The sequence below is a fragment of the Micropterus salmoides genome, unplaced genomic scaffold (assembly GCF_014851395.1).
Source record: "Micropterus salmoides isolate LMB-PRFRI ecotype aquatic unplaced genomic scaffold, ASM1485139v1 Ms_hic_scaffold_1, whole genome shotgun sequence".
Lineage (NCBI taxonomy): Eukaryota > Metazoa > Chordata > Actinopteri > Centrarchiformes > Centrarchidae > Micropterus > Micropterus salmoides.
In genome coordinates, this window is record NW_024040040.1 from 23310939 (window position 1) to 23335932 (window position 24994).

Sequence of the window (24994 nt, forward strand, 5' to 3'; positions counted from 1 at the left end):
TCATTTTCTGCTGTAATTTTAATCAAAAAGTGAGACTTTCATATACAGTATTTTAGATTCATTATAATATTTATATATTTTAAATACAGAAATGTTGACCCGAGAAGAGCTCTAATCAGTTAATTAACTCAAAACACCTGCAAAGTTTTCCTGAGCCTTTAATCTCTGAGTCTTGTTCAGTGAAGTTCAAATGAACTTTTCCATGCTATTCTAATATTTTGAGATGCACCTGTGAGATGGATGAAATACAGAGAATTAATTCCACTAGATGTTGTACTGTGTATGTCTGTGTATGTGATAATAAACTATTTCCTTCCTTCACTTATTTTGGCTGGTAAGACCTCTGCTGAGGTTGAAGGTGGGCAGAATTACGTGATCCCACTAAATTCCTTGAACTTAAGAATGGTAAAGATTTAATTTGTCCCACCCTAACAGGTACAGACAGCAAAGCATAGGTGTGCAATGCCTTAAATGCAGTATTAGTGGATATTTTTTGTCACTTGGGGGCAGCACAATAAGCTGTAAACGCAACAGTGGTGAATGCAAACAACAGTGTGCCTATTTACAGAGCAGACACTGAGCAACATAAGCATTTATTATACTGTGTGTGTGTCTACCTAATGAAATCAAGTCCAACATCTCCTGAGAGAACTATCAGGCTCTTTAGCTGCACCAGCAAGTCTCAAGTATCTTTGTCTGTATGCTTGAAACCAGGTAATGAGAGCAGTGTGTATGTGTGTGTGTGTGTGTCATAAAAGCAAAATAAAAACCAATTAATTCTGTGTGAGTTTGTCACTGCAAGCAACAGCTTGTGATCTGAGTCAGTGTTAACACATATTGACTGGTGCAGCTTTACGGATTATAGCTTTGGACAGAGACGTTATGATTTCCAAAACTGTTTTTATTAACTTATATTCAAATGAATGTAGCAAGATGCTTTAAAATGTAAGATCATTTCCTCTGTAGGGGGAGAATGTTTCCATTATGTATTGGTGAGGTACTATGATTAAACACACACACATAAGACACCATGGCCATAGCAACATTATGTCCAACAGTGACACAAAAGAAGAGGTATAATAAAGATCAACAGATCAATATTTTAGTGTCTCAGCTTACCGTCTTTGGTTCAGAAGGTGAATGAAGCATCTTAGAACGGAGTGAAAAATGTGCAAGCAGTGTATCAGAGTTGTCCAAGGTTTCTCTAAATGTCTTCTTGACATCTTGTTCTTGGACCTGCAAAACAATGGCAGATATTGAGTGTTGGGACGTCAACCAATAGCAATGCTCGTAGCCTCTGCTCAGCTATATGGTGCGTTCCATTTGACATGGGAAGTCGGAATTTCCGAGTTCAAAGGTCAAAATTTCAAAGGGAACGGCCCCTTAAGTCGCCCTACCCTGACTTCGTGATCCAAGATGGCTGTCGGGGGAACCAACACTTAGTGAAAGCTCAAGTTTATACTGTGTATTGGCACTTCTGTGTCTCATAGAAATTTTTGTACACAAAATGACACAATGCGTTTTTTATTCCCAAACTGCCGTATCAATAGCTAACCTGGCTAGTTGTAAACAACGACTGGCTGAGCGAGGTTTTCCGACTTGTAACTGGAACGCCGTCAACTCGGGTGTGACGTCATTCCCAGCTCCGACCTCCGACTTCCAAGGTAAATGGCACCAACATCCTCATGCCGCATTAGGACCAAACGCGAATTTTCGCCTCGCGACGCTTTCCTCGCGTGAGTACAGTCGCTGCAAGTGTTCACACACAACGCAAGAAGGCGATTTTAACATGATAACGTTAATAAACACAACTTTCCATTACTACAGCTGTATGAACCCAAAGTAAACATTTTGCTTTAAATAGCAATAAACGGATCAAACTGATGCCGAAATAACTACAATATGATGCAGATTTGTTAAACATATGAATTCATGCTTTGTCAGGTCTGTCAGCAAGACAGCAGGACAACAACTTCTAAAATGTTTGTTTTCTGAATGGAGTTCGGATCGATCAGGGCTATGCTAACTTGGTCACAGTAAAGTACAACGATAGCTGGACTAAAGTTACATACACGCATTTTCTTAACTCACCAGGTAGTTCAACCTCCTCGCTTTCTTTTCTCCCAACAATGTCCAGTTTTGTGCAGTTTTTATTTATATAGTAGTGCCAAATGACGCTAACAACACTGGAAGCGGATGTACACGGAATCTCCCTGCTGAGAAGCTTGAGTGAAGATAAATCAACGTTGTAATCCCATAAACTAAAGTAAAAAGCTTATTTAATAAAAGCAGTTAACTCCGAGCTCCTCCCTCGAGCAAACGGTGTAGTTGCGAGCAAAGTCCAGTCTGACCACAGGTGTTTATTTGTCCGAAAGCTGGAGCGCTGCTCCCTGCTCCTGTAGCCCAAGTTTAGCAGCTCTAAACCAGCCAGCAGATTTTCAATCCCCCGCTCTGCCTTGCCCTCTCCACACAACGCTCTGAAGCTGTCGGTGACGTACAGACAATCTCAACGTTGATAGACTATCGCGACTCAGCGTCATGCGAATTCCTTCGTGTTGCCTTTGCGCCGCCGGCCCCGCCACTTCGCGCCGCCCAACAGGAAATTGCGGCTCTACGCGTCTTTGCATTGACTTCGTATGTAAACTCACCGCCCCGAACGCTTGCTTCGCTTTTGGTCTGAAAGCACTATCAGTCCACCACTTCTTCCCCCCCTCCTCAGAGCTGGCCAGCCCCACGATAGACGATGTAGACGATGCAGTAAACATGGCCCTTCACTACATCCTCCAGCAACTGGACTCCCCAGGAACCTACGCCAGGATCCTGTTTGTGGATTTCAGCCCTGCTTTTAACACCACCATCCCGGCCCTGCTGCAGGATAAGCTCTCCCAGCTGAGCGCGCCTGACTCCACCTGCAGGTGGATCACAGACTTCCTGACAGACAGGAAGCCGCACGTGAAGCTGGGAAAACATGTCTTTGATTCCAGGACCATCAGCACTGGATCCCCTCAAGGCTGCGTTCTTTCGCCCCTTCTCTTCTCCCTGTACACCAACAGCTGCACCTCCAGTCACCAGTCTGTCAAGCTCCTGAAGTTTGTGGACGACACCACCCTCATTGGGCTCATCTCAGGTTGGGATGAGTCCGCCAACAGGTGGTAGATTGACCTTCTGGTGACCTGGTGTAGCCAGAACAGTTTGGAGCTCAACGCTCAGAAGACAGTGGAGATATTTGTGGATTTTAGAAAGAGCCCAGCCCCACCCTCCCCCATCATCCTCTGTGACTCCCCAGTCACCACTGTGGACTCCTTCCGCCTTCTGGGCACCATCATCTCCCAGGACCTCAAATGGGAACTGAACATCACCTCCATCATCAAAAAGGCTCAGCAGAGGATGTACTTCCTGTAGCAGCTTAAAGTTCTGCCTGCCAAAGACAATGATGGTGCACTTCTACACCGCCATCCATCCTCACCTCCTCCATCACCATCTGGTACGCATCATTCGCTCTGCAGAGAAGGTGATTGGCTGCAATCTTCCTTTCTCTTCTGGACCTGTATGCCTCGAGGACGCGTGCAGGAAAGATTCCAGCTGACTCCTCCCCACCCCGGACACAAACTGTTTCAGACTCTCCCCTCTGGCAGGAGGCTGCGGTCCATCAGTACCCAAACCTCTCGCCACAAAAACAGCTTCTTCCCGTCTGCAGCTAGCCTCATTAACAAGTCCCGGGTTCCCCACTCACACTCCCCCATTGCAAATGATACAAATGTCTCTGTACATGTATATACTGTTTCATCTCGTGTCGTGCACAGACCTGGCACGTTGCGCATATTTGTTGTTGATCTTTGTTGTTGTATTATTATGTTGTCAGTTTATATATTTATATGTACACAATATTCTCTTCCGTTACGTTACTTCTGCACGGCACAGACCCAGAATAATTCTCATGTATATATCTGCAATGTTGTTCTTCCATTCCATATTTATATATTTCTACATTTATTTATGTCAACTGTATGTTTGTCTACGTGTAGCACCTTATCACCACAGCAAATTCCTCGTATGTGTAAAACTACTTGGCAATAAAGCTCCTTCTGATTCTGATTCCTCTGAGCAACAGAGCTCCATTGTTGTTAAAACTATTAAAGCAGTGAGCCTCACTGCTGCACTGGGTGACGTGTTGCTTCATCTCCATGAACAGACGCTCTGCAGTTTATTCTGACTCTGACCTTTTTTAAAGGTTCAGTGTGTAATATTTCTGAGGATCTATTGACAGAAATGCAATTAATATCCATAACTATGTTTTCAGTGGTGTATAAAGACCTTACATAATGAACCATTATCTTTTTATTACCTTAGAATGGGCCATTTTTATCTACATAACCGCGGGCACCCCCTTCTATGGAGGTCGCCGCATTTTGTCGTCATGTTTCTACAATAGCCAACAACGGACAAACAACGCTACAGAGCGCGTTTCCTCATCACGGCATTCTTCTTTTCCTTGTAAAATTCTGGCAGTGTCGTCACTACATTAAATGTGTCCGTAGAAGAAGAAGAGGAAATAATAATAATAATAATAATCAGTCTCTGAGAAGTCCTCTGGTTTATTAGAAGTAAGAAGAGAAGTGACATTTGGACAAAAAAGTGGTGCTGAAGTTGTCTGTTGTCTGCTGGACAGGTAATTAACTTAAGTTTGTCAGACTTTAGCGATGCAAATGAAAGCTGTTGTTTGATAGCTTTAGCTAGAAGCTGGCTATAATCACGAGAGAGGTGAGGTTTTTCCTCTGTCAATATGTAGTTGCATTAATTTCATGTCGCCTACTTATTCTCCAGCCTGTGGGTTGGCTTTGCTGGTTATGATAGCGAGACAATCAGCTGATCAGTAACGTTAATTGGCAATAAAACCTTAACGTTAGCTTAGAGCATGGAAGCATCAGCCAGCTAAACTTTTACTGCCCTGGAAGAAAAATCATGTAAGGTTAGTTGGATTGGTTTATTCTCCAGCGCTGGCTTTGGCTTGTGGTGTAAAATACAGCATGTAGTTACTCTCTCTCTCTCTCTCCAGCGCTCTGTTTTGGCTTTGTCGGTTAGGTTTGTGAGACAATCAGCTGATCACTAATTGGCAATAAAACGGCAGCTTCCAGCATTCAAGCTCAGATCATCCAGCTAAACTTTTACTGCGCTGGTAGAAAAAATATATAGTTGGATTGTAATTTCATGTATTTCTTCTCAAGCCTCTGTTATGGCATTGTTACGTGGACAGAAATGTGCCGTTACCTTCTTGAGACAGATGATGAATATTATTGGTAATGAAACTGTAACAGCAGTGAAGCTCAGATCAGGAGCTAAGCTTCACATTTTATTGGTGGAAAACATGTATTTCTTTTTACTGCTAATGGTGATATATAACAAGACCATGTGCCTATCAAGTGACCAATAATGAATACTTTCATTACTATGGCTGGTGATGGTCCATAATTTGCATTAAAAAAAGGTGTTTTTGGATATTGATTTGCCACTTTGCACACAAATGTGTAATTTGTACTTTCACATGCTAAATGCCCATTAAAAACATTGCACCATTATACCACAAGCTGAAATTATGGCTGTCAGTACTACTTTGTGTTTCTGTTGTATTTTAAAAAATTAAAAAAGACATTTTGGTAATATCGGCAGTACGGTGGTGCAGTGGGTTCAAACCCTGGTTGCCCAGGCCTTTCTGTGTGGAGTTTGCATGTTCTCCCCGTGTCTGCGTGAGTTCTCTCCGGGTGCTCCGGCTTCCTCCCACCCATGCGGCCTAGGTTGATTGGTGACCCTAAATTGTCCTTAGGTGTGAGCGTGAGTGGTTGTTTGTCTATGTGTGGCCCTGCTATGGACTGGCGACCTGTCCGCCCGATGCCAGCTGGGATTGGCTCCAGCCCCCCGCGACCCTGTACGCAGGATACGCAGCGGTGGACGATGGATGGATGGATTTTGGTAATATTTGCAGATTGCTTATCTAATTACCGTAAAACTTTGAATAATAGCCTTGGCTTTTATTTGCTAAAATCACTGAATTGACCCTGCCTATATTTGGGACAGGCGTCCATATGGGACAGGCCTTTAATTCCTTTTGCACAAAACTGAAAATACTATGAAACAGAATAATACTTGTATAAAAATGATCAAATAAGATCAAATACACGCCATTCATTTGATCTAGCTTCGATAGACAGTTTTTGCGCTTTTATTTTGAAGTAACATCACGACAACAACATGGTGCAGGATGAGAGAACTGCAGAGAGCAATGGACTTCACATGACAGGATTCACAACTTGGATTAATTTTTATGAAAAGCTGTTTTGATTCTTTTGATGGGTGGACCCTTACAGACAAAAGGAATATAAATAAACAAGGAACGACACATTTGGGCTTAACGAGCGCTTCAAAGGTAATGGCAGTTATCACTTTTTTTCCTTTTCTCTCTTGTATCAGGCAGGTTACACCGGTAAATCTACAAGAATTAGACTTAGGGGCTTGTTGTTTCCCTTAAATGGTCTGAACTATTGCATTGTAGAGAATCTAACCGATCTAACGATGTGTAGCATGTTCATACGGACATATTGACCATACGTTTAAACATTAATATTTGTATTAACGATCTAAGCAGCTTAGAAGCAGCTAAAGCGGGCGACCCCGCAGGCTTTAAGAGGTTTTATACATACAAACAACTTCCATAAAAACTAGACCAGGCGTTAAATTGAGGCAGGCGTTTATTTGTTAAAATGTGTTCCCACACCAGGCCAGTAAACGGGATAGGCGGCTATTTGGGACTCGGTTATTAATTGAAGTTTTACGGTAAGCAAAGTGAGAGGAGCCTTGATCATCACCTTACAATGCATTTGTAAACTTCATGTATTATGTGGTTTATAATGGACTGTGGTGCAGAAACAGTGAGGCTTACATTGTCCTGTTATCTGTCAGTGGTCATACTTGATGTACTAGATGTGATAGTGTTTGAGATGTTCTTCATTTACTTTGGTATGTTAGTCCAGATGAGCCAACCCTCCCAAGTTGTAAAATACTGTATTACAGGAGTATGAGACATCATGTAGCACTTCATTTCTTGATGTGGCTGTTGTTTATTAATGAACAAGTAACAATAAATAAGTAAATATAATCTTCTTATAAACTGAGTTGTATCTTTTTAATATATCTATCAAAAGAAACCTCAATTCTTGACTGGCAACTCTCTGCTATCTCATAGATGACATCTTTGTCCTGTCTCAGGCACCGTAGCTATACAACTTGCTTGGATAGGGGAGGGTGGGTGCAATTCGCAACCCTCACCACTAGATGTCACTAAAACTTACACACTGAACCTTTAAACATGAATGTATATATTAGTGAGCTGTAAAGATGTACTTTTGACCTCTCCCCAGTGGATGCTGAGAGGTTTTGGTCTGGAGTTCACAGCGATAACAACAGAGCTATCTCTGTAGACAAATGAGCAATTTGCAGACTTATAGACCTTTTTCACAGCAGCTCTTAAAAAAGAGGAAATTGATAGCCAATTACCTAATTTAGTCTCATAAGTGTTACAGACCCTCCCCCTTCCTGCTTCCTTCTCCTGCAGGAGGCTGCAGGCAGGGAGGCTGATTGGGCTGGGAAATCACCTGTGCAGCTCTACCTTCAGAGCTTATTTAGCCAGGACTGATCAGTCTTTTGTTCTCTCCCCTCCTAGGCCGATGTCCTACCGGGTTTGTCTTGTGTTTCTTCTTTGGTTAATCCTGACAACTCACACATACACCTCACTCATCCATTCACTGCTGACACAACTGATAGTCATACTTTGCCACACCACATATTATTGGTGATCATTTGATTCTTTTACTTTTATAATAAATCATACCATTGGCTTGCAAACCTGTTGTGTCTCATCTCTTTTTTGTCACAAGCTAAGAGTTGGCTTGTGACATAAGATACAGGACAGTAAGTGATTCTGGAGAAGTATTATTGATATTTGAACTCTGCCAAACAAATATAACCCTCTCTTCAGTGCTTCCTCCCCAAATTTCAAGTCTCTGAGGTTTCGCCAGCGTTGAAACGCCTTCATCCTTGACTGTTCATGTAACTTTCTACTGTTTATACTCTTCAGACCTTTTCCTCTTTGGCTGTTCCTTGGCTATCTTCTTCACAGTGCCTGGTGTCCAGCACATTGGAATGTGCTCTCTCTCCCACTAAATAATAACCAAAATGATAACCATGCGTTAACCATGAAGATCACAACAGAAAACCTCAGTGAAAATGCATCAGTAACATTACATGTGCACTGAACAAAAACAGACCTGTGCTTAGCCAAATGCACAGTTAAGCTATGTTTTGCCCAGGTGCGATACCAGTCCGTAGAGGAAGAGAAGTTGTTTTGGCGTGCTAGTTGTTAGCTGGCAATGCTGTTAGGCATTTAGCCAAGTTACTTCGTTGCTTCTGTTAGCATGTGAAGTTATCTGGCAGACTATGTGTTATAGCCACAGGCTAAATGAGCTGGCTTGCAGGGATCTTAAGCAGGTAATCGCATCGCTGGCGTAGGAGTTCTCATTCTCAGGGTGTCAAATACCTACACTTTGTCACATCCTTTGCTGTCCAAGACGGTACCAAGACACATGGCAGCCATTAGCGTCATTGTTCAATGCACTATGGGAAGTAAGAGTAAGGAGGTAGTTGGGGTGGACAGTTGGGTCAGAAACTGGACTTTCACCCAAAAGCCTCATGTTTGTTTCCCGTGTGGAACAAAAAGTCAATACTGATGGTTTTTAGTTATGTTACGTAAGTTACATAGGTAACATTACTTAACTTAAGTCACATAAGTAATGTAGTTATTTTAACTTAAATCATAATCCCTTCCGAGTAGTTTTGGTGCCTAAACCTAACGAAATTCCGACATTTCACGACGTTAACCACTAGTTTTATTTTGAAAGTCTAACTATAAAAGTCTACTGAGTACGGCTGTGTGGCATCACTTCTGCGCCACAGTTTTGTTCCGTCCTCTGCCAGGTGTCAACTTAAACTGGAAGCATCTCAGACGCGTATCAGGAGTGCTCCAACTAGGCCTACCAGCAATGGCTCTCTGCAACCCGGTTTTGTTCTGTGGTCTACACGGCTGCTTATCCCACAGGGAGCATTTCAGAATCAGAGCGTATTGCCTGCCTGATTTTGCTGAAATGTTTAGGTTTAGTTGATTTGGTAATTAGTGCTTGTTTGTGCTTCTACTATGATTGAGTAGGCTACATAGTTAAATTGTTTCTTTTTTTTGTTCTGCGTCTGATTTCCTGCCCAGTTCAATCTGCTCTGTGCTGCCTGTCGCAGCTGGGAGACAGCTGCTGCTTCAGTGATTGAGTCCAGATAAAAGAGAGAGAGCAGAAGTTGTGCTGGGGTATTGTTAATCAGGTGATGTCCTGGGTCATAGGTCACTAATCAGTCATAGCTGAAAGCTGGATCCAGGATATGTGGGAAACTGAGTTCAGTGACTCACACGATAAAGTTTAGTTTGTTTCACATAAATTATCAATTTAATCTGTGTCCCCGTGGTCAAACACTAATAACATGAACTGTGGCTGCTTTCCACAACCCTGGTATTGTGTATGCTGGCCTACTGTCATGGTTTACACTGAATGGAATTAATTTTATTAGTAACCCTGTTCTTTTCCCACTATGACAAGTCAACCTACAGCCTTTCTGGTTTATTCTACAGGATGTGATCTTCCATGATCGTGTGGTGTTTTGTCTTTTTTTTCCTAACGTTAAGCTCCAATGCCCGTCGTATAGCAGTACATGAGAATGTTGCTTTGTTCTTGTCTTTAGGTCACAGTGTATCAAGATCATGAGCATAGATTAACAATTAACAATTCTAGTCATTATTAATGATGCTGTAGCTTTAGTTAACTTGTGTGAGCTCACAGATAATGATCAGAGTACAGAAAATTTACAGACCTGAATTAGAGGCCTTTTAAACTTTCTTTCCCTGACTAGAGAAGCTTGTTAACAGTGTGATTGTGCTTGAGGGGAACCAACTATTTTCATTTAGGTGCCCTGCTTTTAAGCAACATATTATGCTCCTACCTGGCTGACCGACCAATCAGAGTGAGGAGATAAAGATTTCATATCACACTGACGTTTGTACCGGTTTTGGTTTCTCACAGTCTTGACTGGACTGTGGCCCCGGTAGAGACATTGTTGGGAAACTGAGGTATTCCGTCCACCACAGAGAAACAAACTGTTCCATGGTGTGGGAGTGGCTGTCGTCTCTCTGGTTGCGTGAGCTCCAGGGTTTCAGTACTCCTAAGAAATGGACAATCTTTGCATTGTGGCCAAACCTGCGGGAACAAAATGATAACTTGCGTATGTTTGTGCAGTATCAAACAGATCAGTGGGTAGAGGAAGGCGCTAAAAAAGAGCCACAAGGGCTGCTCAAACTTTACAGGCCACTAACATGTGATGTGTTATGTCCATTTAAGTAAATATTCAACCAATCTCCTGTAAGCTTTGTCTCTCAGTTGCTTATTAGACATGAGTTTTGTTACTCTTTCCACCACTGAAATCTTAATATAATACAAACCAAAGGCACATGATTGTGTACAGTGCTTGGATGTCGCTAAAGCCCCTTTTCCATTTTTGGTACCAGCTCAACTCGCATCGTGTTTGGCCGGTTGTAGCTGGTTGTCATAGCAACGGCGCACATAACTGCCATGACGTAATGTTCAATGCAACACACACCTGTGACCCACACACAACAGTTGTCTCTTGATTTAAGTTAAATCATTTCAACCTTACTCAGAATGTAAATACAGAATAGTGGTATGAAAATCATGGATGGAAATTGGCATTTACTTGAGTACAGTCTTGTTATTACAGATAGAAATTATGGCCCAAACTATGGAAAGTTGACCTAAACCAAGATGGTGAAACAGTCAAATGTGGTTAACTCTAATCCAGAAATAAAGTGTGTAGAGACTATAATGGGAAACATCCACTGGCAATGCAGACTCACTGTTGGAAAGCAGGGAGGTAGGTGTAGAAGGAGCTGGCACTGAGGTTGTAGACAAATGGCAGGTGTTTACTGATGTCTTCCACTGGCCAGCTACTGAAGAAAGAGTTCAACAGGCCCTGGTCCCCTCCTGACAGCAACAATATATAATATGAAAATAAAAATTGTTATATATAATATAATATTACTAACATTAACATGTATAAATAGCAGCCGTACTGTTTTTTTTCCCCACACAGACATGTCTGTTTTGCAGATGCAGAAAGGATCACAAATCATTTGATTAGGATTTATTTTGCTCAAATATTACTTCCAGCACAGCGAAATCAAATCAAATAAAACAAAGCGGAATATGGACACGGGGCAAATGAGTGGGTAAAGGTTAATAAACAGTACCTGCTAAACTGTGTTTAAGCCTTTAAGAAGCTGCAGTAAAAGTCCTGTTAACCAAATATGTGTGAAGCTGTGAACCAAGTAACATCACATGATAAGTAAAGTCAAAATCTTTAAAAGCTATAGACATTGGATGGATAGATCCATTCATTTAACTCACAGACTGGGCCTTGAAAACCACCTCTGCTATTCTTATAGCGCCTTTCTAGTCTTTTTGACCACTCAAAGCACTTTTACACTACATCTGCGTTCACACACTGAGCTTAAGTGCTCAAACAGAAACTAACATTCACACAAGGCCCAAGGACACTTTAACACGCAGCATGGAGGAGCCAAGGATTGAACCACCGACCTTCCAATTAATGGGCAATCCGCTCTATCTCCTGAGCCACAGTCTCCCCAAGTTACAGTTAGCAGCAGATAGCTGCTACTTTAAAGCTATCTGTCCATCTAAAAACTTCATAAAATATGATCCTGTTTCACCAAAATCAAATCTGCATATCTGCCAGAACAAGCATATCTGATACCTACACTGTCCCCCAGAAACACTTGTGGTCTGATAAACATCAAATTCAGTGCCCCATATCGCTGTTTTGCAAGTTTACAGGCAGCAAAGCTCACAAGCACTGAGTGCTGCCCCTCTGCCAATCAGAAGAACGTTGGCTTTTACGGAGTGAAGCATTGAAGGGATAGGAGCTATAACGACTTCTTTCAGACAGGAGGATGAACTGAGGGGCTGCATAAAGGGCCACGATAAGATAATGCAAAGCTGCTGTAGTGTAGTCCCAGAATAAAAACAAAAAGCTGGAAATAAAAGCTGGTCCCTCTAAAGACTAGATATCTCCTTTAAACAAGGTTTGAATGCAGAAATTTATAAAACAAACAAACGAATTTAGAGTGATTTGTATCTGTCGATCTGAATCTGTGCCTCTAATTTACAACTTGTAAATCATCATTTGTACATCAATTAGAATTCTTCAATAGAAATATATCTATGAATCTCCACCTAGTGTGTTGATTCTTTTGAGACAGCTGTGTCATACAAAATCCGCAAACTCATGCATGACTTGTTTCTTTAAAATACAATTCACAAATAAATGCAGATTGATTTGTAGCTGTAAATCTGGATATGGATCTGAGTTGTATCTTGTGTATCTTGATTGAACAATGGGCCACTTTCATTCATTTTAAATTCATTTTATTGTCTAGCCTCTTTTTTTAAAATTTTCTATGAATATATTCAGTTGAGTTGTCAGTGTTCACAGCACAGAGCATTCCTTGATTGTTAGTTGGAGCCCAGACATGTAGTCATGTATTACCGTCAAAGCTGCCATGCAGCAGGGTGTGATTCAGAAGGCGGGTGTGGGTGTGGAGGGATGGTATAAAGACAAACACTCCAGAGTTGAAGCAGTCGGGCCAGCCGGGATCAGGAGCTGCCGACAGCTCGTCTCTCTCAAACAGCTCGTCCACGTTACACAGAACCTGAGAGGGAACAGGTCCATCAGAGGTCCAATAGGTTAATCTGAACGCTGGACAGTTCACCTGCCTTACAGAGAAACAAAACTAATTTTATTTTATTTTGCAGATCGTTTGGTTTTTACAAGTTTGTATTTCCCCAGATTTTCAGTTAGATATGCCTCTCTGACATTTCTGCCTGCACCCCAATTTAATGCAGGTAAATACAATCTAGTTTCAGAAAGTATTGAAAATGACAATTACAAATGACAAAACTGCTAGATTTTCCAGTCCAGATAAAAAAAACTAACTCCATTTATTAGGGCCCGAGCATGACCGTGTGAGGTCCCTATTGAATTTGCTAAGATTATTAGGGCCCGAGCACGACCGTGTGAGGTCCCTATTGAATTTGCTAAGATTATATTTAGGGCCCGAGCACGACCGTGCGAGGTCCCTATTGAATTTGCTAAGATTATATATACACTACCGTTCAAAAGTTTGGGGTCACATTGAAATGTCCTTATTTTTGAAGGAAAAGCACTGTACTTTTCAATGAAGATAACTTTAAACTAGTCTTAACTTTGAAGAAATACACTCTATACATTGCTAATGTGGTAAATGACTATTCTAGCTGCAAATGTCTGGTTTTTGGTGCAATATCTACATAGGTGTATAGAGGCCCATTTCCAGCAACTATCACTCCAGTGTTCTAATGGTACAATGTGTTTGCTCATTGGCTCAGAAGGCTAATTGATGATTAGAAAACCCTTGTGCAATCATGTTCACACATCTGAAAACAGTTTAGGTCGTTACAGAAGCTACAAAACTGACCTTCCTTTGAGCAGATTGAGTTTCTGGAGCATCACATTTGTGGGGTCAATTAAACGCTCAAAATGGCCAGAAAAACAGAACTTTCATCTGAAACTCGACAGTCTATTCTTGTTCTTAGAAATGAAGGCTATTCCATGCGAGACATTGCTAAGAAATTGAAGATTTCCTACAACGGTGTGTACTACTCCCTTCAGAGGACAGCACAAACAGGCTCTAACCAGAGTAGAAAAAGAAGTGGGAGGCCGCGTTGCACAACTGAGCAAGAAGATAAGTACATTAGAGTCTCTAGTTTGAGAAACAGACGCCTCACAGGTCCCCAACTGGCATCTTCATTAAATAGTACCCGCAAAACACCAGTGTCAACATCTACAGTGAAGAGGCGGCTGCGGGATTCTGGGCTTCAGGGCAGAGTGGCAAAGAAAAAGCCATATCTGAGACTGGCCAATAAAAGAAAAAGATTAAGATGGGCAAAAGAACACAGACATTGGACAGAGGAAGACTGGAAAAAAGTGTTGTGGACGGATGAATCCAAGATTGAGGTGTTTGGATCACAAAGAAGAACGTTTGTGAGACGCAGAACAAATGAAAAGATGCTGGAAGAATGCCTGACGCCATCTGTTAAGCATGGTGGAGGTAATATGATGGTCTGGGGTTGCTTTGGTGCTGGTAAGGTGGGAGATTTGTACAGGGTAAAAGGGATTCTGAATAAGGAAGGCTATCACTCCATTTTGCAACGCCATGCCATACCCAGTGGACAGCGCTTGATTGGAGCCAATTTCATCCTACAACAGGACAATGACCCTAAACACACCTCCAAATTGTGCAAGAACTATTTAGAGCAGAAGCAGGCAGCTGGTATTCTATCGGTAATGGAGTGGCCAGCGCAGTCACCAGATCTGAACCCCATTGAGCTGTTGTGGGAGCAGCTTGACCGTATGGTACGCAAGAAGTGCCCATCCAACCAATCCAACTTGTGGGAGCTGCTTCTGGAAGCGTGGGGTGCAATTTCTCCAGATTACCTCAACAAATTAACAGCTAGAATGCCAAAGGTCTGCAATGCTGTAATTGCTGCAAATGGAGGATTCTTTGACGAAAGCAAAGTTTGATGTAAAAAGATCTTATTTCAAATACAAATCATTATTTCTAACCTTGTCAATGTCTTGACTCCATTTTCTATTCATTTCACAATGTATGGTGGTGAATAAGTGTGACTTTTCAGGAAAACACAAAATTGTTTGGGTGACCCCAAACTTTTGAACGGTAGTGTATATACACACACATATATATACACACACACACATATATATATTTAGGGCCCGAGCACGACCGTGCGAGGTCCCTATTGAATTTGCTCGGATTATATATATATTTAGGGCCCGAGCACGACCGTGCGAGGTCCCTATTGAATTTGCTCGGATTATTTTTTTTTTTTTTTTTTTTTTCTTCTGCAAAGTAGGCCCAAATGACATGGCCTAAACATACTCGAAAACTCACCAAAATTTGCAAACATGTCAGAACCGGTGAAAAATTTCGTATTCTACAAGTTTCGCACATGGGCGTGGCAAAATGACTCGCTAGCGCCACCTAGAAAATTGGAAAAGATTAGCCCCTCGTTCACGTTCAACCTACATGTACGAAATTTTCTGGGGACATGTATCATATCAAGACGCACAAAAAAGCCTCAAGAACCCATAGCCTAAAGTCAACAGGAAGTGGGCCATTTTGAATTTTACGGCCATTTTTGGATGATTTACACACTTCGTACTTTAACGAACTCCTCCTAGGGATTTAGTCGGATCGACGTCAAATTTCTGCTGTGCCTTCTAAAGGCATTGACGATGAAAAGTTGTGCTATTTGCGCGTTTTCGTCAATGGGCGTGTCCGTGGCGTCGATGATTCGCTATGAAACAGGAAGTTGTCGTAACTTCAGTGTACATGCTCACATCTGGACCAAACTGTACATCTAGGATGATAGTCCCGCCCTGAACACATGTACATGCCGACATTCACCCACAGTCATAGCGCCACCTGCTGGCAATAGAAAGTGACTTTTAACGAAGCAGCCCCCGCCGCATTTTTAACCTACGTGCACGAATTTTCTGTGGTACGTGTATCTTGTCCAGACGTACAAAAAAGTCTCTTGGAGCCATAGCCTAAACCCAACAGGAAGTCGGCCATTTTGAATTTTATGTCAAATTTTGGATGATTTACACACTTCGTACTTTAACGAACTCCTCCTAGGGATTTAGTCCGACCGACCTCAAATTTGTGCTGTGCCTTCTAAAGGCATTGAAGATGAAAAGTTGTGCTATTTGCAAGTTTTCGTCAATGGGCGTGTCTGTGGCGTCGATGATTCGCCATGAAACAGGAAGTTGCTGTAACTTCAGTGTACATGCTCACATCTGGACCAAACTGTACATGTAGGATGAGAGTCCCGCCCTGAACACATGTACATGCCGACATTCACCCACAGTCATAGCGCCACCTGCTGGCAACAGAAAGTGACCTTTAACGAAGCAGCCCCCGCCGCACGTTTCACCTATGTGCACGAATTTTCTGTGGTACGTGTATCTTGTCCAGACGCACAAAAAGTCTCTTGGAGCCATAGGCTAAACCCAACAGGAAGTCGGCCATTTTGAATTTTACGTCAAATTTTGGATGATTTACACACTTCGTACTTTAACGAACTCCTCCTAGGGATTTAGTCCGACCGACCTCAAATTTCTGCTGTGCCTTCTAAAGGCATTGAAGATGAAAAGTTGTGCTATTTGCAAGTTTTCGTCAATGGGCGTGTCCGTGGCGTGGCGTCAAAGATCAGCTCTTCGCCATGACACGGAAGTTGTCGTAACTTCAGTGTACATGCTCACATCTGCACCAAACTGTACATGTAGGATGAGAGTCCCGCCCTGAACACATGTACATGCTGACATTCACCCACAGTCATAGCGCCACCTGCTGGCAACAGGAAGTGACTTTTAATGAAGCAGCCCCCGCCGCACGTTTCACGTACGCGCACGAATTTTCTGTGGTACGTGTATCTTGTCCAGACGCACAAAAAAGCCTCTTGGAGCGATGCCCTAAAATCAACAGGAAGTCGGCCATTTTGAATTTTACGTCAAATTTTGGATGATTTACACACTTCGTACTTTAACGAACTCCTCCTAGAGATTTAGTCCGACCGACCTCAAATTTCTGCTGTGCCTTCTAAAGGCATTGAAGATGAAAAGTTGTGCTATTTGCGAGTTTTCGTCAATGGGCGTGTCCGTGGCGTGGCGTCAAAGATCAGCTCTTCGCCATGACACAGGAAGTTGTCGTAACTTCAGTGTACATGCTCACATCTGGACCAAACTGTACATGTAGGATGAGAGTCCCGCCCTGAACACATGTACATGCCGACATTCACCCACAGTCATAGCGCCACCTGCTGGCAACAGGAAGTGACTTTTAACGAAGCAGCCCCCGCCGCACGTTTCACCTACGTGCACGAATTTTCTGTGGTACGTGTATCTTGTCCAGATGCACAAAAAAGCCTCTTGGAGCAATGCCCTAAAACCAACAGGAAGTCGGCCATTTTGAATTTTACGTCAAATTTTGGATGATTTACACACTTCGTACTTTAACGAACTCCTCCTAGGGATTTAGTCCGACCGACTTCAAATTTGTGCTGTGCCTTCTAAAGACATTGAAGATGAAAAGTTGTGCTATTTGCGAGTTTTCGTCAATGGGTGTGTCCGTGGCGTGGCGTCAAAGATCAAGTCTTCGCCATGACACAGGAAGTTGTTGTAACTTCAGTGTACATGCTAACATCTGAACCAAACTTTACGTGCTTGATAACTCTCCCACCCCGCTATGGAGGACCGATCCTGACACAGTCAGAAATAAATACAGAAATAAATAAATGCTCAATAAATAAATAAGCTTCCAAATAAATACACAAAAAAATAAAGTAAATAAATAAATGTTGGTATTAATTAAATTATACAAGGAGACATAAATGTATATATTTTAATTAGTGCCTTTACTTATTCACCTTTGTTATAATTACCTTATTTATTTATTCTCCCTTATAATCTTCAACTTTATTTATTACTAATTTTTTTAATATATTTATTTATGTGTGTGTTTTAATATTTTTGTCTGTTTTATTCTTCCTTTGTATTTTTCTACCTTATTTATTTTCACCCATGGTATTTATTTCTGCCTGTCCTTTTTAAATTTCTGTATGCATTTCTGACTCATTATGCAAATGAGGAGGGGCTGTGTCTCAAGGGGTCATCTTCTCTGCTATTGGTGGACCAGTCAGACAGGAGAGCTCTAGGCCTACTCTGCCTGCAGACATCAACGATCTTGCCCCTCACACAGTCAGATGGCTTCCTTCAGTGCGCTGAGGTGTTTAACAACTCCGAAGACACTACCAGCCATGTCTTCCTTCTCTTTTCACGTAGACGCTCCGACAGACAGTGCTTTCAGTTTGCTGCATGCATGGACACAGAACTGCGGTACAGCACACAGTAACGAAAATGTGTGCTGTTCTCACATTCTTCCTCTGTATGTACACATAAACAACAAGGCAGGGAAATATAAAAGGAATTTATTTTATTGTTTGGGTACATTATTGTTCAGTGTACATGCTCACATCTGAACCAAACTTTACGTGCTTGATAACTCTCTGACCCCCAGACATCTACACGTCAATACCGATTTTATTCATAGCGGCAAGTGCTATGTAGCTCCACATAGGGGACACAGGAAGTGACAAATAGCACCTTCATGCGGCGACATAACCGCGTAGGAAATTCACAGCCGCACCGGCAGAGCTCCAGAATATGCAACTCGGCCGGCTCACACGCGGACGCGCTTACAAGTGCGAGGGCCCGCCCAACGCTGCTTGCAGCTTTAATTAGGGCCCGAGCACGACCGTGCGAGGTCCCTATTGAATTTGCTCGGATTATTAGGGCCCGAGCACGACCGTGTGAGGTCCCTATTGAATTTGCTCGGATTATATTTAGGGCCCGAGCACGACCGTGTGAGGTCCCTATTGAATTGCTCGGATATATATATATATATATATATATTTTTTTTTTTTTTTTTTTTTTTTTTCTGCAAAGTAGGCTCAACTGACATGGCCTAAACATACTCGAAAACTCACCAAAATTTGCAAACATGTCAGAACCGGTGAAAAATTTCGTATTCTACAAGTTTCGCACATGGGCGTGGCAAAATGACTCGCTAGCGCCACCTAGAAAATTGGAAAAGATTAGCCCCTCGTTCACGTTCAACCTACATGTACGAAATTTTCTGGGGACATGTATCATATCAAGACGCACAAAAAAGCCTCAAGAACCCATAGCCTAAAGTCAACAGGAAGTCGGCCATTTTGAATTTTACGGCCATTTTTGGATGATTTACACACTTCGTACTTTAACGAACTCCTCCTAGGGATTTAGTCGGATCGACGTCAAATTTCTGCTGTGCCTTCTAAAGGCATTGACGATGAAAAGTTGTGCTATTTGCGCGTTTTCGTCAATGGGCGTGTCCGTGGCGTCGATGATTCGCTATGAAACAGGAAGTTGTTGTAACTTCAGTGTACATGCTCACATCTGGACCAAACTGTACATCTAGGATGAGTCCCGCCCTGAACACATGTACATGCCGACATTCACCCACAGTCATAGCGCCACCTGCTGGCAACAGAAAGTGACTTTAACGAAGCAGCCCCCGCCGCATTTCACCTACGTGCACGAATTTTCTGTGGTACGTGTATCTTGTCCAGACGTACAAAAAAGTCTCTTGGAGCCATAGCCTAAACCCAACAGGAAGTCGGCCATTTTGAATTTTGTCAAATTTTGGATGATTTACACACTTCGTACTTTAACGAACTCCTCCTAGGGATTTAGTCCGACCGACCTCAAATTTGTGCTGTGCCTTCTAAAGGCATTGACGATGAAAAGTTGTGCTATTTGCAAGTTTTCGTCAATGGGCGTGTCCGTGGCGTCGATGATTCGCCATGAAACAGGAAGTTGTGTAACTTCAGTGTACATGCTCACATCTGGACCAAACTGTACATGTAGGATGAGAGTCCCGCCCTGAACACATGTACATGCCGACATTCACCCACAGTCATAGCGCCACCTGCTGGCAACAGAAGTGACCTTTAACGAAGCAGCCCCCGCCGCACGTTTCACCTACGTGCACGAATTTTCTGTGGTACGTGTATCTTGTCCAGACGCACAAAAAAGTCTCTTGGAGCCATAGCCTAAACCCAACAGGAAGTCGGCCATTTTGAATTTTACGTCAAATTTTGGATGATTTACACACTTCGTACTTTAACGAACTCCTCCTAGGGATTTAGTCCGACCGACCTCAAATTTCTGCTGTGCCTTCTAAAGGCATTGAAGATGAAAAGTTGTGCTATTTGCAAGTTTTCGTCAATGGGCGTGTCCGTGGCGTGGCGTCAAAGATCAGCTCTTCGCCATGACACGGAAGTTGTCGTAACTTCAGTGTACATGCTCACATCTGGACCAAACTGTACATGTAGGATGAGAGTCCCGCCCTGAACACATGTACATGCTGACATTCACCCACAGTCATAGCGCCACCTGCTGGCAACAGGAAGTGACTTTTAACGAAGCAGCCCCCGCCGCACGTTTCACCTACGTGCACGAATTTTCTGTGGTACGTGTATCTTGTCCAGACGCACAAAAAAGCCTCTTGGAGCGATGCCCTAAAATCAACAGGAAGTCGGCCATTTTGAATTTTACGTCAAATTTTGGATGATTTACACACTTCGTACTTTAACGAACTCCTCCTAGGGATTTAGTCCGACCGACCTCAAATTTCTGCTGTGCCTTCTAAAGGCATTGAAGATGAAAAGTTGTGCTATTTGCAAGTTTTCGTCAATGGGCGTGTCCGTGGCGTGGCGTCAAAGATCAGCTCTTCGCCATGACACGGAAGTTGTCGTAACTTCAGTGTACATGCTCACATCTGGACCAAACTGTACATGTAGGATGAGAGTCCCGCCCTGAACACATGTACATGCTGACATTCACCCACAGTCATAGCGCCACCTGCTGGCAACAGGAAGTGACTTTTAACGAAGCAGCCCCCGCCGCACGTTTCACCTACGTGCACGAATTTTCTGTGGTACGTGTATCTTGTCCAGACGCACAAAAAAGCCTCTTGGAGCGATGCCCTAAAATCAACAGGAAGTCGGCCATTTTGAATTTTACGTCAAATTTTGGATGATTTACACACTTCGTACTTTAACGAACTCCTCCTAGGGATTTAGTCCGACCGACTTCAAATTTGTGCTGTGCCTTCTAAAGGCATTGAAGATGAAAAGTTGTGCTATTTGCGAGTTTTCGTCAATGGGTGTGTCCGTGGCGTGGCGTCAAGATCAAGTCTTCGCCATGACACAGGAAGTTGTTGTAACTTCAGTGTACATGCTCACATCTGAACCAAACTTTACGTGCTTGATAACTCTCCCACCCCGCTATGGAGGACCGATCCTGACACAGTCAGAAATAAATACAGAAATAAATAAATGCTCAATAAATAAATAAGCTTCCAATTAAATACACAAAAAAATAAAGTAAATAAATAAATGTTGGTAGTAATTAAATTATACAAGGAGACATAAATGTATATATTTTAATTAGTGCCTTTACTTATTCACCTTTGTTATAATTACCTTATTATTTTTTTAATTCAACTTTATTTATTACTAATTTTTTTAATATATTTATTTATGTGTGTGTTTTAATATTTTTGTCTGTTTTATTCTTCCTTTGTATTTTTACCTTATTTATTTTCACCCATGGTATTTATTTCTGCCTGTCTTTTTAAATTTCTGTATGCATTTCTGCTCATTATGCAAATGAGGAGGGGCTGTGTCTCAAGGGGTCATCTTCTCTGCTATTGGTGGACCAGTCAGACAGGAGAGCTCCTACTCTGCCTGCAGACATCAACGATCTTGCCCCTCACACAGTCAGATGGCTTCCTTCAGTGCGCTGAGGTGTTTAACAACTCTGAAGACACTACCAGCATGTCTTCCTTCTCTTTTCACGTAGACGCTCCGACAGACAGTGCTTTCAGTTTGCTGCATGCATGGACACAGAACTGCGGTACAGCACACAGTAACGAAAATGTGTGCTGTTCTCACATTCTTCCTCTGTATGTACACATAAACAACAAGGCAGGGAAATATAAAAGGAATTTATTTTATTGTTTGGGTACATTATTGTTCAGTGTACATGCTCACATCTGAACCAAACTTTACGTGCTTGATAACTCTCTGACCCCCAGACATCTACACGTCAATACCGATTTATATTCATAGCGGCAAGTGCTATGTAGCTCCACATAGGGGACACAGGAAGTGACAATAGCACCTTCATGCGGCGACATAACCGCGTAGGAAATTCACAGCCGCACCGGCAGAGCTCCAGAATATGCAACTCGGCCGGCTCACACGCGGACGCGCTTACAAGTGCGAGGGCCCGCCCAACGCTGCTTGCAGCTTTAATTAGGGCCCGAGCACGACCGTGCGAGGTCCCTATTGAATTTGCTCGGATTATTAGGGCCCGAGCACGACCGTGTGAGGTCCCTATTGAATTTGCTCGGATTATATTAGGGCCCGAGCACGACCGTGTGAGGTCCCTATTGAATTTGCTCGGATATATATATATATATATATATATATATATTTTTTTTTTTTTTTTCTTTTTTCTGCAAAGTAGGCTCAACTGACATGGCCTAAACATTCTCGAAAACTCACCAAAATTTGCAAACATGTCAGAACCGGTGAAAAATTTCGTATTCTACAAGTTTCGCACATGGGCGTGGCAAAATGACTCGCTAGCGCCACCTAGAAAATTGGAAAAGATTAGCCCCTCGTTCACGTTCAACCTACATGTACGAAATTTTCTGGGGACATGTATCATATCAAGACGCACAAAAAAGCCTCAAGAACCCATAGCCTAAAGTCAACAGGAAGTCGGCCATTTTGAATTTTACGGCCATTTTTGGATGATTTACACACTTCGTACTTTAACGAACTCCTCCTAGGGATTTAGTCGGATCGACGTCAAATTTCTGCTGTGCCTTCTAAAGGCATTGACGATGAAAAGTTGTGCTATTTGCAAGTTTTCGTCAATGGGCGTGTCCGTGGCGTGGCGTCAAAGATCAACTCTTCGCCATGACACGGAAGTTGTCGTAGCTTCAGTGTACATGCTCACATCTGGACCAAACTGTACATGTAGGATGAGAGTCCCGCCCTGAACACATGTACATGCTGACATTCACCCACAGTCATAGCGCCACCTGCTGGCAACAGGAAGTGACTTTTAACGAAGCAGCCCCCGCCGCACGTTTACCTACGTGCACGAATTTTCTGTGGTACGTGTATCTTGTCCAGACGCACAAAAAAGTCTCTTGGAGCCATAGCCTAAACCCAACAGGAAGTCGGCCATTTTGAATTTTACGTCAAATTTTGGATGATTTACACACTTCGTACTTTAACGAACTCCTCCTAGGGATTTAGTCCGACCGACCTCAAATTTCTGCTGTGCCTTCTAAAGGCATTGAAGATGAAAAGTTGTGCTATTTGCGAGTTTTCGTCAATGGGCGTGTCCGTGGCGTGGCGTCAAAGATCAACTCTTCGCCATGACACGGAAGTTGTCGTAACTTCAGTGTACATGCTCACATCTGCACCAAACTGTACATGTAGGATGAGAGTCCCGCCCTGAACACATGTACATGCTGACATTCACCCACAGTCATAGCGCCACCTGCTGGCAACAGGAAGTGACATTTAACGAAGCAGCCCCCGCCGCACGTTTCACCTACGTGCACGAATTTTCTGTGGTACGTGTATCTTGTCCAGACGCACAAAAAAGCCTCTTGGAGCGATGCCCTAAAACCAACAGGAAGTCGGCCATTTTGAATTTTACGTCAAATTTTGGATGATTTACACACTTCGTACTTTAACGAACTCCTCCTAGGGATTTAGTCCGACCGACCTCAAATTTCTGCTGTGCCTTCTAAAGGCATTGAAGATGAAAAGTTGTGCTATTTGCGAGTTTTCGTCAATGGGCGTGTCCGTGGCGTGGTGTCAAAGATCAGCTCTTCGCCATGACACGGAAGTTGTCGTAATTCAGTGTACATGCTCACATCTGCACCAAACTGTACATGTAGGATGAGAGTCCCGCCCTGAACACATGTACATGCTGACATTCACCCACAGTCATAGCGCCACCTGCTGGCAACAGGAAGTGACTTTAACGAAGCAGCCCCCGCCGCACGTTTCACCTACGTGCACACATTTTCTGTGGTACGTGTATCTTGTCCAGACGCACAAAAAAGCCTCTTGGAGCGATGCCCTAAACCAACAGGAAGTCGGCCATTTTGAATTTTACGTCAAATTTTGGATGATTTACACACTTCGTACTTTAACGAACTCCTCCTAGGGATTTAGTCCGACCGACCTCAAATTTCTGCTGTGCCTTCTAAAGGCATTGAAGATGAAAAGTTGTGCTATTTGCGAGTTTTCGTCAATGGGCGTGTCCGTGGCGTGGCGTCAAAGATCAAGTCTTCGCCATGACACAGGAAGTTGTTGTAACTTCAGTGTGTATGCTCACATTTGGACCAAACTGTACATGTAGGATGAGAGTCCCACCCTGAACACATGTACATGCCGACATTCACGCACAGTCATAGCGCCACCTGCTGGCAACAGGAAGTAACTTTTAACGAAGCAGCCCCCGCCGCACGTTTCACCTACGTGCACAAATTTTCTGTGGTACGTGTATCTTGTCCAGACGCACAAAAAAGCCTCTCGGAGCGATGCCCTAAAACCAACAGGAAGTCGGCCATTTTGAATTTTACGTCAAATTTTGGATGATTTACACACTTCGTACTTTAACGAACTCCTCCTAGGGATTTATTCCGACTGACCTCAAATTTCTGCTGTGCCTTCTAAAGGCATTGAAGATGAAAAGTTGTGCTATTTGCGAGTTTTCGTCAATGGGTGTGTCCGTGGCGTGGCGTCAGAGATCAAGTCTTCGCCATGACACGGAAGTTGTTGTAACTTACGTGTACATGCTCACATCTGAACCAAACTTTACGTGCTTGACAAGGGGTCATCTTCTCTGCTATTGGTGGACCAGTCAGACAGGAGAGCTCCTACTCTGCCTGCAGACATCAACGATCTTGCCCCTCACACAGTCAGATGGCTTCCTTCAGTGCGCTGAGGTGTTTAACAACTCTGAAGACAATACTACCAGCAATGTCTTCCTTCTCTTT

At 42.9% G+C, this 24994-nt stretch overlaps 1 protein-coding gene across 12 annotated transcripts in view; it reads right to left on the reverse strand.

Moving 5' to 3' along the window:
- Positions 1–24994, reverse strand: part of gyg2 (glycogenin 2) — a 107621-nt gene that overhangs the window by 31233 nt on the left and 51394 nt on the right. For 8 of the 12 annotated variants that reach the window (XM_038722837.1, XM_038722794.1, XM_038722779.1 and 5 more), the window contains 4 exons: positions 12727–12889; positions 11018–11144; positions 10151–10343; positions 1120–1236 (listed from right to left, as the gene is read on the reverse strand). In XM_038722837.1, coding sequence (XP_038578765.1) covers positions 1120–1236; positions 10151–10343; positions 11018–11144; positions 12727–12889 — 600 coding nt within the window. Of the gene's footprint in view, positions 1–1119; positions 1237–8130; positions 8211–10142; positions 10344–11017; positions 11145–12726; positions 12890–24994 lie in introns of all 12 variants that reach the window. The other 4 variants (XM_038722829.1, XM_038722810.1, XM_038722819.1 and 1 more) reach the window with 2 other exon arrangements.